This window comes from Lates calcarifer, unplaced genomic scaffold, assembly GCF_001640805.2.
Source record: "Lates calcarifer isolate ASB-BC8 unplaced genomic scaffold, TLL_Latcal_v3 _unitig_471_quiver_1397, whole genome shotgun sequence".
Lineage (NCBI taxonomy): Eukaryota > Metazoa > Chordata > Actinopteri > Centropomidae > Lates > Lates calcarifer.
The window spans coordinates 12,703-26,974 of record NW_026117064.1 but is presented as its reverse complement, the minus strand read 5'-3'; the positions used below and the strand labels follow the sequence as shown (position 1 = coordinate 26,974).

General features: G+C 38.1%; 1 protein-coding gene across 1 annotated transcript; it reads left to right on the top strand.

Annotated features, from left to right (window-relative positions):
* The first annotated feature begins 261 nt into the window (after nt 1–261).
* On the top strand, nt 262–14,072 carry LOC108902147 (beta-1,4 N-acetylgalactosaminyltransferase 2). Its single transcript, XM_018703888.2, has 12 exons — nt 262–323; nt 2,320–2,373; nt 5,147–5,290; nt 6,768–6,874; nt 7,199–7,236; nt 8,104–8,170; nt 8,811–8,924; nt 9,570–9,656; nt 10,389–10,570; nt 12,127–12,270; nt 12,692–12,920; nt 13,036–14,072. The coding sequence occupies exons 2-12, from the start codon at nt 2,339–2,341 to the stop codon at nt 13,230–13,232; spliced, it is 1,344 nt and encodes a 447-aa protein (XP_018559404.1). The 5' UTR covers nt 262–323; nt 2,320–2,338; the 3' UTR covers nt 13,233–14,072.
* The last annotated feature ends 200 nt before the right edge of the window (nt 14,073–14,272 follow it).

Below are 14,272 nucleotides of genomic sequence, written 5' to 3'. Positions count from 1 at the left end.
TGGGGTGGGGTGCGGTGTATATAATAACGTGGGTGGGCGCAGTCAGTCAGTATATGTCTATAGATTTTCATCATGGGTAAGGGCGAGTAGCAAAATATCCCGGAACGAGAGGCTGTTTTCATAAAATGTCTTTTTTTTAACCTGCGGTAGTGTAGCCTATGGACACAGATAACAGTCGAACTTGTGGGCTGCAGAGGCGTTCCTTACCTGACATGACGAGGGTGGGGCCATCTGTTGATTTTACACAACACCTACGTCCTGTTTGTCCCCTTTTATTTCCTCTCTTGGATTTATTCCTGTCCTAACCCGAGCCGCAGGAAATGGTTAGTATTTCTTTATTTCTATAATGTTACTATAGCCTGTAATGTTCTCAGATGGTTCTCATGTTGTCATTCTGTCACCTCGAGTGCTGATTATTAAATCCAAATAATGTTGGGAATTTAATTTGGATATGAACCAGTAAAGCCTGATGTTTTGCTGTTTTTTTCTTTTGTTTTTTTCTCTGTAATTTCAATACATTTATATTAAAACCTTATTTTTTCATAAAATGTTACTTTTTTTCCTTTTCTTTTTTTTTTAAGTTCAAAACAGAGTGACTAGTGGCTAAACGAGTAGGACTATACTTTGGAGTTCTTTACAAACCAAGAGGAAAAAATAAACAGAGAATTAATATGTGCCAAATTCTGCAAGGTGGGCTAATCCTTTTTTTTCCCTTTGTTTTAATCATTTATAGCTTTAGTCATTTACACATTTTAAAATAACAACACATCTACATCCGCAATAATGTCCTGGACAAACACAAAGTTTCTACAGGGGAAGTTTGTTCAGAGAACAGCTGTGAGGAGTGCCTCAGAAAAAACCAGTCGTCCTTAAATATAAAGATGAGTTAAGCTAAACTGGCATCATAAAATCTATTTTTTCTGTATTTTTTCTTTGTAAATGTAATCCATTTTAAAAGTGTTTTGTGTTCCTTCATGTTAGTTATTTACAGATTCCTTTTACAAAGCCAGAGAATGTTCATGTTTTTCTTTCTTCTGACCTTTTACTTACTGGAAAGATAAACCGGTTTTTCTTTTTGTCCAATGTATTAATATGCATGAATGCGCAAATGACAAACAGGACTTTCCAGTAGCCTGCATAGAGTTCATGAGAGGAGAAAATCGAGAGGCAAATCGCCTTGGTTACAGGTCTATTTATGTGTATCTGAGGGTATTGAGTCATTTCTTAGCACTTGTCATCGCTGAAGTAGGAGGAGAGCTGATCGCTGCGTTTATGGTCACGAGCAGCAGTGTGCAATCAAGGTGCACACACACACACACACACACACAGAGAGAGAGAGAGAGAGAGACCTCTCCACGCCCATTCAACTGCAAATGGCGTCTTTTTTTTCCCCAAATCGTTAATATAAAACTGTCAGATCTACACTGACAGAAACGTTAAAATAATTCCAGAAATATATAAATTCAACAACCATTTAATTCTGCTTTATTTGGAGCCTACAGGCACTGTGGTGGTTTTTAATTGCAGGTGGTTATAGATCACTGTATGACAAATAAAACTGTGCATGATGCTCGTGGGAAACATCAAAAGTGGATTCAACGTAAGAGTGAAGTTTGCTCTTGGCAGCATACTTGACCCGGCGTTTTCATATTTTGAAACCCTGTAAGTGCTCGACAACAATAAGTCTCCTCTGAGGGAAACTCCACACGAGGAGAGTTCTGTGTTTAACTTTAATATATCCTGTTTCTTCTGATCCTAGCCCATATCCATTTAAATCTCAGGCGTGGCTCAGGCTTGGTACACCCCTGGTGAACTGGGCAGAGTGTACTGCTCCACAGGCTTAAAAGGAGTTTGTTCATCATGACACATGAAATAAGGATTGTTTTAAAAATTCCCTCTTAGTTCATTCATCCTCCAGTATTTGCAATGTAAACGTTTAACAAACACTGAATTTTGAACAAATGCATTTTGCCCCCTTAATGATTAATTTGCCAGTGGAGTGGAGCCAGCTCTGCATTGTCCTGTTTGTAATTCATATATTTTTGAATTAGTTTTTGTCTTTCATTTAGTGAAAATTAGTGATATGAGCTTGAAAGTTTTGCTTAAACAATTCTCTCGTTGGTGAATCTCTCATAACCAAACACCAAGGCCTGTTTCTTTTCTATTTTTAACACCACATAGTTCAGGAATGATGGGGCCAAAACTTAAAAATGTGTGTGTTTCTCTACAGATGGCTGTATTTAATGGAGCACAGGTTCGGGTGGTTGCCGCTGTGTGTGTGATCAGCCTGCTGATATTCTATTTTGTAATATTCCATAGCTGTCCTGGAGGGCTAAAGATGGAGGTTCCAGTTCCAACTACACAAAAAATGAGGTAACCCTCCCACCCATCCCATCCACCCCCCAACTTTTAGAATCTGCAGCAGTGCTCTGTGTTCATCTTAAATTTATGTCTGTTAAAATTAGAATGGTGATATATTTTAATGGTGGGTGAAAAAGGTTTATATAAAAACGTTTATAGAAATTTCTCAAAGCAGTCCTGCAGCACAGAAGTTAGAGGTTTTTTTGGGCTTAATTATAAATGTCTTGCCTGTCATTCAGTCCATTCAAATACATATGCAAACCAGATCAAGCTCCATCTCTCTCTCTTGCTCTCTCTTTGATTTGCATCACACAGATGTCTACAGTATTCTATAAAGCTGAATATACAGGCTCATGTAGCAACTAAATACACAGAGGTTAACCAGTTCATCAATACTATGTATGCAGGATCTCTTAGCTCCCTACATCCCCCAAGAATATTTTCACCTCAAAGTGTGTGCATTTTGTGTACCTAATAAAGTGACTCACCGGCCACTTTATTAGATACATCTGTTCAACAACGTGTTAATGCAAATATCTAATCAGCCAATCAACAAGGCAGCAACATGGCAGGTGAAAATACCTTGTTGATGCCGGAGGTCAGAGGAGAATCGCCAGGCTGCTTGAAGCCTGATAGGAAGAAACAGTAACTCACATAACCACTCGTTACAACCAAGGTCTGCAGAAGAGCATGTTTGAATGTGCAACACATCAAATCTTGATGGGCTACAGCGGCAGAAGACCACACTGGGTCCCACTCCTGTCACTTTAGAGCAGGAAACTGAGGCTGCAGTTCATGCAGGCTCACCAACACTGGACAATAGAAGACTGGGAAAACGTTGCCTGGTCTAATGAGTCTCCATTTCTGCTGCAACATTCAGATGGTAGGGTCATATTTGACACACACAATAATACCACCCCACATGACCCCATATACATCAACAACTTGCCAGTGGAGATAGTAGACAAATACCTTGGCATTACTCTGGACAATAAACTGAACTTCAACTAACACACCACAGATATCCATAACCACTGTCAGAAGAGACTCCATGTCATTCATACACTCAGGTCCCTTTCAGTTAAACCTCACCTTCTGCTCCTTCTGTATCATAGCCTTATTGAATCTATCCTTTTGTACTTTGTACTGTGCCAAGCCTTACCAGCCCTTGTTGACACTCAGTCACAAAGCACAGATCAGAGCACACAACACCTGCCACCCTCTATCCCCATGTTTCACACCCCTCCCCTCTGGTATCAGATACAGACAAATAACCTGTAAAAAAAAAAAAAAAAAAAAAAAAACACACTTTGGAAAAACTTTGATTCCAGCTGCCATCACAGCTTTAAATAACCTGAGTAGAAGGTAGCAGTGTTTGTTGTGGAGCTTTGTCTGTGTAAATTGGTTGTGTTTTTCTGTGTTAAATGTTATGTTATGACCCTGTTACTTGTTAGAGTGCGTACAGACGGTGAAAACACATTTCCCCTTGGGGGAATGAATGTGAGTTAGAATCACAATTTGGCTTAAACAACATGAAAGCATGAATTCATCCTGCCTTGTATCAATGGTTCAGGCCGGTGGTGGTGGTGTAATGTGGCTTACTATATATATATATATATATATATATATATGTGTGTGTGTGTATATAGGAAAGGACTTAAGGAAGGACTTATTCAGTGTCAAGTTAGCATGCAGCTTTCTAACATTATATAACTATTAATTGTCACAACTGCACCAGGCTTTCTTTCCCTTTCACCTGACGCTGAGGAGCTGGTCAGCACTCTGTGGTGCTGTAAGGCCCAGTATGCGCCCGTCACAGCGGCTCTTCAGTCCGGTGTTCTTCAGCATAAGGGGGTGAAGGAGAGACGAATGTGGTTATGGCACTAGTTTTCAATGTTAAAAAGCTCTAGCAGCATTCAAACTCAATACAGTTAATGCCACAACCTGTTCACAGTGTTCAACTGTGCATCTACCTCTGAGCTGCTGCAACAGGCTGGTGTGTGAGTGTCCACACCACCAGCACAGCTGCTGCAGAATGATTTTATTATACCCTCCTTCAGAGAGCGAGAGAGAATGGGAAATACTGGCCTTCATATTATGTTTTGTTAATTCATTGACATAATTTCAATATTTCCGGGGTTCTCCTTCACCTTATGCTGATGAGCACCAGGAATGTTCACAGGTTAGCATCAGCTCTTCAGAACTCACTCGCAGAGAACTCTGAGCTCTGACATTAATGCTTAACTTGATAAAGCATTAACATCAGCTCTGAGTTCACTCATCTGGGACTAGAAAATCATTTCTGTTGCTAGGTCATTACTAAGGGTCTGGTTATTTGCTGTAGTGGTAAACTCGGTTCCATTACACATAGGAGTCCACTGACGTGACTGATTGTGTTCCAGTTATTAGTCACCCATGTATTTCCATGGAAAATCCTTTTCATTTTAAGAGCAAATTGCTGACAGATTAAAAAAACAAACACATTCTCTTACATAAATGCCCTATTTTTGGTTGGTTTTTCTTTTTCTTTTGTTAGATTATTTGTTATTATTATTATTAGATTACACAAATTAATAGCACACAAAGTTCAGAATTAACATTTTTGTGACTGGTCAAATACATTAATTAACAATGTATCCTTATCATGTATAATAGAATAGCAGTACACTTCCTTGAATGTTTTTACTGTTTCAAATTGGTTGTGTAGTAACATAATTTATAGTTGGACAAAAACAATAGCAGAATTGTGATTCTTCAGAACTTACTATTACTTTCATCCTTCCAGGTCACAACTCCCCAGTTATCTTCCTCTACCCAGTCCGTGCACTTGTCCTGCTGGCTCAGTGCTCCTGAAAGATCAGATCCCTGAGGAACAGTATGAGGAGCTGGCCCAACGCCGAGCTAAGGAGTTCCAGCAATACAAGGCCAGGTAGTAGATGGGTGGGTGCTAGGATGGTTGGATGGGGTGAATTATTTAATTCTTCACAGCAGCAAAGTTAATAAGGGAGTAATATCAAATAATAATAATAATTATTAATAATAATAATTAATAATAATTCAGAATATTTATATAGTACCTTTCAAAACAAATAATGTAATATAGTCACTGAGCACTTTGTAATTAAATTCTAATTGTAATTAATAGTAATGGATAGGGCCTTGCTTTGCTCTCAAAACAGCCTGAATTCATCTTAGCATGGATTCCACATGATGTTGGAAATATACTTTTGAGAGGCTCTTCCATGTTGACATGATTGCATCATATAATTTTGGCAGATTTGTCAGCAACACTTTCAAATTTGGTGTTTATTTTCTGTAACAGGCAGCTGATGAGGAACTTGTAAATCTAATAATGTCCACTCTTTCTCTGGCGAGCCTCTTTTTCTGGACAGACTGAAACAAAGTGACCTGACTGGTAACAGTAGTGGTAGTGGGTAGTGGGTGCTGGCAACTGGTAGACAGACCAGAAATGAGAAAACATGATGAATGAGGTGAAAAAATGTACGGTTGAAAACTGCCATTTGTGTTGCCAGGTAAGAGGTCAAAGCATTTGAAGTAAAATTTCAATGATATTACCTTGAAATAGAAGAGTGGTGTGTAGTAAGGGAGAGAAAAGGAATTTCAACATTATAACTAATAATAAATTCCTGAATCACCACACTTATATCATCCCATCAATGTGCTGAAAACAGTAACTATTACAGTGTATAGGTAGAATGATGCTCTTTTTGTGGTCCCATTACCATTTAATTACAAGGATTGTACACCCAGTTATTACTGAGAGCACATTATGCAGATGAAGTATGATTATTGTGAACAGATTAGCCTATTGTTACCACACGTAACATGTTCTTAAATGTTCTGTCCCCTAGTTACTCTCATATATGTTTCCCTAATACTACCCTGTTTACTATGTTTATTGTCCCATCAATACCCTAATTACAGAACTTAGAATCCAGCGTTACCTGCATTACCATTTTTTCACAAAGGTATTACTAGGTTATTACCTCATTAAGTAAAATATTGCTAATTAATAACACTTGTCTAGTCAGTCTCCTTGGATCTAAATGAACAGCTTTTTTTCTGGGCCCAGAAAACAGACTCAGTGCATGAAAACCAAAACTGTAATGAACACTTTTTCTGAATGACAAATTCTAGTAACAGTTTAATATAAGTCTATCTTCTGACATTTTGTTATTACAGTATCCGGACAGTCTGCTGCACAAATATATTACCGCAGAGTTACATTGTTACAAAGATAATATTCTCTCATTGCATTGTTGTATTGTGAACTGCAAACCACTCATCTACTATGAGAAAAATCAATGTAAATTTTTAAAATTCATGTGTTCTAACCCAACCTCCTCCTCCTCCCGCCACCCCCACCCTCACCATCTCCCCCACAGGACAACCTCTGTACTATCCAAACTACTATTTGCTGCACCTAACTCTCCTCTACAGTATCCTATCCAGGGTTTTACAGTACAACCTTTGACTACCACTCACATACCAGGTATGTCTGTATGTATTGTAACTCAGGGGACAATTTGTCGGTTTGAGGTTTTTATATTGCACAACAAAATAAAAAAACGGTAACAAGTTTGAGAAGGTTGGGTTCATCTGAGGTATGGAAAAATAAATTGAAAAATAATGTTGCATTACAGACTACAGACGTATACCTTGCTGGGACAAAAGCTGTAATGTAATTTGAAGCGCTTTGAGTGGTCAAAGGTGTATTCCTGACGCAATGAGAGCTTAACATCAGGGTAGCATAACTGAGATGGATGTGTGCCCTTACATGGAAAGTATAAAAAGTACAAGGTCATTCCGCTTTCAGGTTTAGCGTTGTACGCAGAACGAAGGAGCAGCTACAAGGTTGGTGTGATCCTATGAATAAATGGGTAATTTTTGTTCAAATTAGCCTGGTAAGTAATGAAATGGATGTACTGTTTGGCTGGTTGACACAAGATGGTTGCTGAATGTTTGACTTCATTCATAATAATTCATAATAAATGTACTACACATTGGATATACTACATATGAAACACGCTGCATGTAGCAGGTCATCCTATTACATCACATTACACTTTCTGGACACATGAAACATACACAAAACTGTATAATAAGGAAGGCAAAGTTCTGTTATAATTTAATCAGATTGATTACACTAATGACTTTTGTTGCCATAGAAATAATTACTCAGCTGGTAAAAGTGCTACTGTATTTCCATGACTTCATTTAACATCACTGCACAGCAGCCATCTTGGTGTTAACCTTGGAGATAGGGGCAGGAGTTCTTCTACAACTAAGGGATACTGGTCCTGAAACTGCTGCAATAGATGCATATGGATTTGATTTTGAAAGCCAATATTTGAGTTTTAATTTGAAGCTGTCATGTCTTCAGTATTGCTTTCTCCAAAACTGAGTTCCTGTCATAATGTCAGGAAAACACATTCTTTACCTGAATAGTCAAAATTTAAAGTTGATGAATATTTTTTTATAGTCTGATTGTGAACAAGAATAAAAAAAAAAAATCACTTTTGGCTTTCAAAAATTCTTAACCAATGCAGCCTGAATTTAAGGGCAGTGGTGTAACTGTCCGCCCTGTTCTTGCAGCCTGTGCTAGTTGTGTGTGGAAAGATCTACACAGCAACAAAGCTTCAAAGACTGTGATTGTGCATCCTTGGTGCAGGTATGTTTACTCTGAGTTCTCTCTAGTTTACTCAGGTGTGTCTACCCTAGGTATCTTTAAATGTGTCCAAAGGCATCCTGTCCACAGAGATCCCAGCTGAAGGGGTAACAGTCCAAGGTGAGATGCCAATAACAGAACTAACACAATATAGTTTGTAGTCTGGGTCAACTTACTTCTTACAGACAACTGGTAAACAAAACATGTATTCAAATCAAAAACCTCATTCACTGTCTTCTTTTGAAGTAACAGTCATAGAGCTGCTTCTCTCTGTGCAGCATTGTTATTGTGAAGAAACATGATCCACATTACCATATATTATTCATTTTTTTCTTTTTATATTGTTATCATTTCTGTTTCACATTATTATACTTACATATTATTTGTACTGTCTCATTATCAGCTTGTCAGCACTAATCTGTATGATAAGTATATAATTTATTAAAGTGCAAATACAGTTACTTATTGATAAATTACCATTGAAAAGAGTATTAAAGAAAAGCATTCATAATCTGAAGTTGCTTTTCATGTCATATGGAAGAAAATGCATTTAACGTGTGACATCACTGTAAGTCATACAAGCATCCATCATTTTTTATCTAAGGAGCTAAAACACTGGTATTACCTTTGAAGGCACAGCCATTTGATAGGCATGATTTCAACAAACTGAATACAGCTGGCATCAAGCACTCAAAGCATCAGAGTCATTTTGTTAAAATCCTTTGAAATGAACTCTTTTCATGTTGTGGTAAAATGACAGGTGACGGCCAGACGAGCTTGATTATGGAGTCCAGCAGCCTGTTGACACTCAATGACCTCCTGGCTAAAGTGTCCTATACCAGCACTGTCTACCATATACACACTGGAGACCTTGGTATGTGTCCAAGAAATGGAACCTGAGCCAGAAAACAGAATTTTTATCTGAAAAATCTAAATTCAGTGGCAGAAATTTAAAGCACAATATGAAATGCAAAAGTACTGATACAGTAGATGTAGTTAAAAAGAATTAGCGCACTTGCCAATTTACAGTGTAATTGTGTGAATCAGGTATCAGTAAAGTACTTATTGGTTCCTATTAGTAGTTAAATATAACTATAGTGGCCATTTTAGATAAAAGGCCAAGTGTGGGTACCCAGTGGGAGACAGTGAGTAGAAAACAAACATATCTTTCTCAAGTGGCTCAAACAGTAAATCTTTAATGTTTAATGAGTAACCTATAATTATTATTTAGATGTTTTACTACACAGTACAAACCAGGAATGTGGGCTGTAATATTAGTGTTCACCTTTTCTCTCCTTTTCTCTATAATTCCCAATTGCAACAAATTGAAATTATATGTTGTTCTCTGTAGTCTTGTTCTTTGTCACTGTACCTACATTTAACTAGGAACCACTGAGTATGTTATTAGTACCGATTCATAAAATGAAATGAAATTGTATTTTATGTGTTACCTGAGTTAACCTTGTTTCCTAAATGTCATAATTTATTACCACCTAGCTGTTCCTCTCTCTGTACTTAGCATCCTTCAAGTTTGAAAACCATGAAGCCGTGTTTCCCATCACCATCAAACAGCCTCATGTACCAGTCCTGTATGACATGGGAAAAGGTAGGAGGGCACTCATTATAGTGGTCTGAAGTTAAAAATCGAGTTCACATTCAGTTATTTATGTTAGGAAACTACTGCTTATGTACTGTGTGGAAGAACCTGTGTGGAACCTTCAGAAAATCGTCCTGCAATGTCCTGCAATCTAGTCAAAATTAAACCATAAATAACAAAGGGAGCACAAAGATGACCCCCTGACTGACTATAGACTAGTTTCATGATGTACATTCACAGGAAAATTTGATGTGTAAATTTAGAGTTGAATATTTAATATAGGATTTTACACTCATCAAACAACACTTCTCAGTATTATTTGTTATAAGAGTGTTAGTGTAATGCTATTCATTAATACAGTGACAATGAAAAATGTAGAGAACTGAAACCCACCATGTTCAATTGAATTGAATTGAATTGAATTACTGTATGTGCTATAAAAACATCCCATACTTTTAAAAATATGTTATATCTGCCTGGGGCACATTTGCCTTGAATAATGTATGTTTAAGCATACAGCCTTTCAATTCAATGTGATTTTGTTGGTGGAAGTGTTTTCCGTTAGTTGTCAAAATAAGACATCTGGCATTATGGACCATTTTTGAAATGCAAACTGCAAAAACTGCTCCAATAACTAGCTAGCAATCTCATTTTAAATCCTGCTGAAAATTCACGCTGCCTTGTGTACTCACCTTATCTTTTTTATTGAAATGATTCTTTGCCTACTTCCCTGTGTGTCAGACATCAGCTCTCATGTCACCATCATCACAAAAACATTCCTGCGGTACACAGAGCTGAAGGTGTTGTTGAACAGTATCCGGCAATTCTATAGCAATATAGAAGTCATCATTGCAGATGACAGCTTTGAACCAGAGCACATTACTGGAGAACACATCCGACACTACATCATGCCTCCAGCACAGGTAGACACATACACTTTTATTTGACATTTTGGTCTGAAGTGGCATTTACAAAAGATATATGTCAATTAATTTAATTCTTAAGACATGAATCAATCATTTCAGTTATAAAACCAAGAGACCCCTTCAGACTGATAGAATTTGATTTTGGCTATTAAGTATTAACCAAACTTACATGTTCAATACATTAGCTTCTATCATATTTGATACATATTGACCTATCAACCATCTTCAAACAAGTACAAGGACATGCTTTAGAATAATACAGCACATAAGGAAGCATTATATGGAATTATAGTGTGGTTTGTGAAAAGGCAGTCAGACACTTTGAAAGGTTTTATTAGTTTAAAGTGTTAAAGACAACAGTTACGTCAACTGTTTTTTGTTTTTTTTTTTTGTTTTTTTGTTGTTTTGTTTTGTTTTTAATGCTGTGGCCGGGTATGGTATGTTTTGGAGAGTGATGTTTGACAGCACTGTCAGCCATAACATTATGACCACTGACAGGTAAACTGAGTAACATTGATTATTTGGTTACAATACAATGTTCTCCTGAGAAACCTTAGGTTCTGGTATTTATCTCAATGTTACTTTGACACGTACCACCGACTAGATATTGTTACAGACCAAGCACACCCCCTCATGGCAAAAGCACTCCCCAATGGCAGGGGCCTCCCCCAGCAGGACAATGCTTCAACCACACTGCAAAAACTGCTCACAAATGGCCCTAGGAACATGACAAAGAGCCTAATGTGTTGACCTGGCCCACAACCTCCCCAGATCCCAACGTGATCCAACATCTGTGGGACTTCCCTAATATTGTGTAGTTCCCCCTTGTGCTGCCAAAATAATTCCGAGCCGTCAGGGCATGGACACAGGACCTCTGTGTCCTGTGGTGTCTAGCACTGAGTCGTTGGTAGCAGATCCTGTGGTTTGTGTGTGGGGCCTCCATGGATCTGGTTTGTTCCAGTGCATCCCACAGATGCTGGATCAGATTGACATCTGGCGAGTTTGGAGGCCAGGTCAACACCTATTTTTCATGTTCCTTGAGACTCTCTGTGGTTGAAGCATTGTCCTGCTGGGGAGGCCCCTGCCATTGGGGAGTGAATTTGCCATGGGGGGTGGGGGGGTTTGCGCTTGGTCTGTAACAATGTATTGTCAGTGGTAAGTGTCAAATTACTATCTAGACGAATACCAGAACCCAAGGTCTCTCAGCAGAACATTGTATTGTTACAAAATGATCAATGTTATTCACTTCACCTGTCAATGGTCATAATGTTATGGCTAATCGGTGTACAATATAACTACATGCAGAAAGAATCAGACCAGTTCCAAATGTTACAGGTATCATAGGTAAGGATATTAAGCATCTGCAACTTCTTTGCTGATTATCCTTAGATGTATATACTACCTTGGAACAGTTCATTTTTTTTCCTTTTTTCAAAAGTTTAACAACATTTTGACATCACATCAACTCCTCTGTGTTCTGCATTTAATTGCACTTGTCAAATGAAACGAACATTACAAAAGATTTCAGATGTGAAAAATGTCTCCTCCCTCAGGGCTGGTTTGCTGGCAGGAATCTAGCTGTTTCCCAGGTAACCACCAAGTACTTCCTCTGGGTGGACGATGACTTTGTGTTTACGGAGAACACAAAGATAGAGAAGATGGTGGAGGTGATGGAGGCGGTCCCAGAACTGGATGTGGTGAGAATAAAATGGATAATGTCTGAGGGGTTGGCTTGTGTTTGTGATGAAAATCTTGTGAGCTGAAGAAAAGCGCTCTAGGAGTTCAGAACTTTTATGCAGAACAATTTATTTAAGCTTATTGAATACAGACTAAAACAAATAGAGTTAATGAAAGAAAATAAATCTAAAAAAGCAAAATAGTTGACAGTGTCGGCTGTTTTAAATAAATGTAAAATGTATTATTTATGTAATCAGGTTTGAACAGATTTTTTTGTCATGTATTCAGTGGAGTTACAGTGGTTTTATGTTATTCACTTGTTATTGCACATATTCCAGTTTCATATCCGACTCTGAGTCCTCTCTGATTTTAATCTTTGATTAAACAACTGATTAGACAACTAGAGCCTATCATAGTATGTGGTTTGTCTGTTCTCATCAGGTGGGAGGATCAGTACAAGGGAACCAGTTTTACTTCTCTATTCTCTACGAACAAGGAGAGGAAATGGAGGGTGGGTGTCTGTACAGAAAATCTAAAGGAAAATTCCATTCACTTCCTGGCTACCCAGAGTGCTATCTGGCCAGTGGGGTGGTCAATTTCTTCCTGGCTCGTACAGATGCTGTACAGAGAGTGGGCTTTGATCCTAAGCTCCAGCGGGTAGCACACTCAGGTAGGTTTACCCCCAAACAGAGTTGTGACACCAAGTCCACATCCTTCAAGTTTTTGTGAGTCATGATACAAGCAGATGTTTTTCTAAAAGGGTAAATATCTTTCACTGATTCTAGAGTTCTTCATGGATGGGCTGGGCTCCTTGATGGTGGCCACGTGTGGTCAGGTGTCCATTGGCCATCAGCCCAAAACAGGCAAAAACCCAGATGCAGCTCGCTACGCCAAATTCAGAGCCTCCTCACGGAGCGACAACACATTCAAACTGCTGCTTCACTTCTTCAAAAACCACCTGAAGTGTATCCGATATGGATAGAAGATGACAATCAGGTCATCAGCTATAGTTTAGACTTCTCTAAATGATGTCTTCATTTAATGATGGGGGGTAGGGGGTAGGGGGTAACACTGAGTTGTAAGCATAAATGTCAAAATTTCATGGCTATGTCAATTCATTCCAGTGGAATTCCTGTGGTTATTGAGGAAGAGGAGTTGCAGGTACAGATGCATCTTTTGAATAAACTGTGTGACCTTATCATCTTGTTAGATACTTCACTGAGCTGAGCTTAGACAATTTTATTTTCCCTTTTACTATTTTTTATTGAATAAATTGTGTAAAATGGTTCAAAAAAAAGAGAGAGAAAGTTTAAGGGGAGCAAACAGAACAGAGATGAAATCTATGACTGACTTGCAAGAGATTAATTATGGGTTTACTAATGGGTTACTAATTCCTGGTTCGTTCACCAGCTACAGCACTTCACTCACTAGCTCTGATAGTATATTCTCTATGTCACAAAACTTCTAGCACCACATACTTTGCAAAGAAGAAGATTATTTCTGCCATACCACTTTCTGGTGTGACCAGGCCTTTAGTATGGCTGCTGTATAACAGGACCACCAACACCACTGATGGATTCATTAACTGCTTCCACAGATTAAGATCCTTTGCTAATAAGAAATGTTTCTGTTTCAGATAAAAACAGAGGAGTCATATGTCATCTCTCATGTGGTTGAACCATAAACTGTGTTTATGACAAACTTGTTGTCATAAAGTTACCTCTGCACTGGCTAGCACACATTATATTTTTTAGGCAATATTTGTGGTATGGTCTAGGTATACCAGTGTCAGTCCATCAATAAAATATCTGTATTATCGCAACAGTTTTTGGATGTATTCTTTTACACACTGTAATATATTAGAAGATGTTAGAATGTTAGTAGCTTTTCGTAGTGTGCTAAAAGGTGATGAAAGATGATATGAAGATAGGATGTTGATATTTATCTCTTATTTTTGGTACATATGTCATCACATCATCCTGTCACATTGCTGTGCTAAATATTTTGTGACTTACTCAAGCT

Bases quoted from the DNA above. Each gene is read 5' to 3' on its own strand.
- LOC108902147 (XM_018703888.2), top strand. From the start codon at position 2,339: ATGGAGGTTCCAGTTCCAACTACACAAAAAATGAG. The intron at 12,271-12,691 runs GTGAGAATAAAA...TGTTCTCATCAG, and splicing joins CGGTCCCAGAACTGGATGTG to GTGGGAGGATCAGTACAAGG. The intron at 12,921-13,035 runs GTAGGTTTACCC...CACTGATTCTAG, and splicing joins CCAGCGGGTAGCACACTCAG to AGTTCTTCATGGATGGGCTG.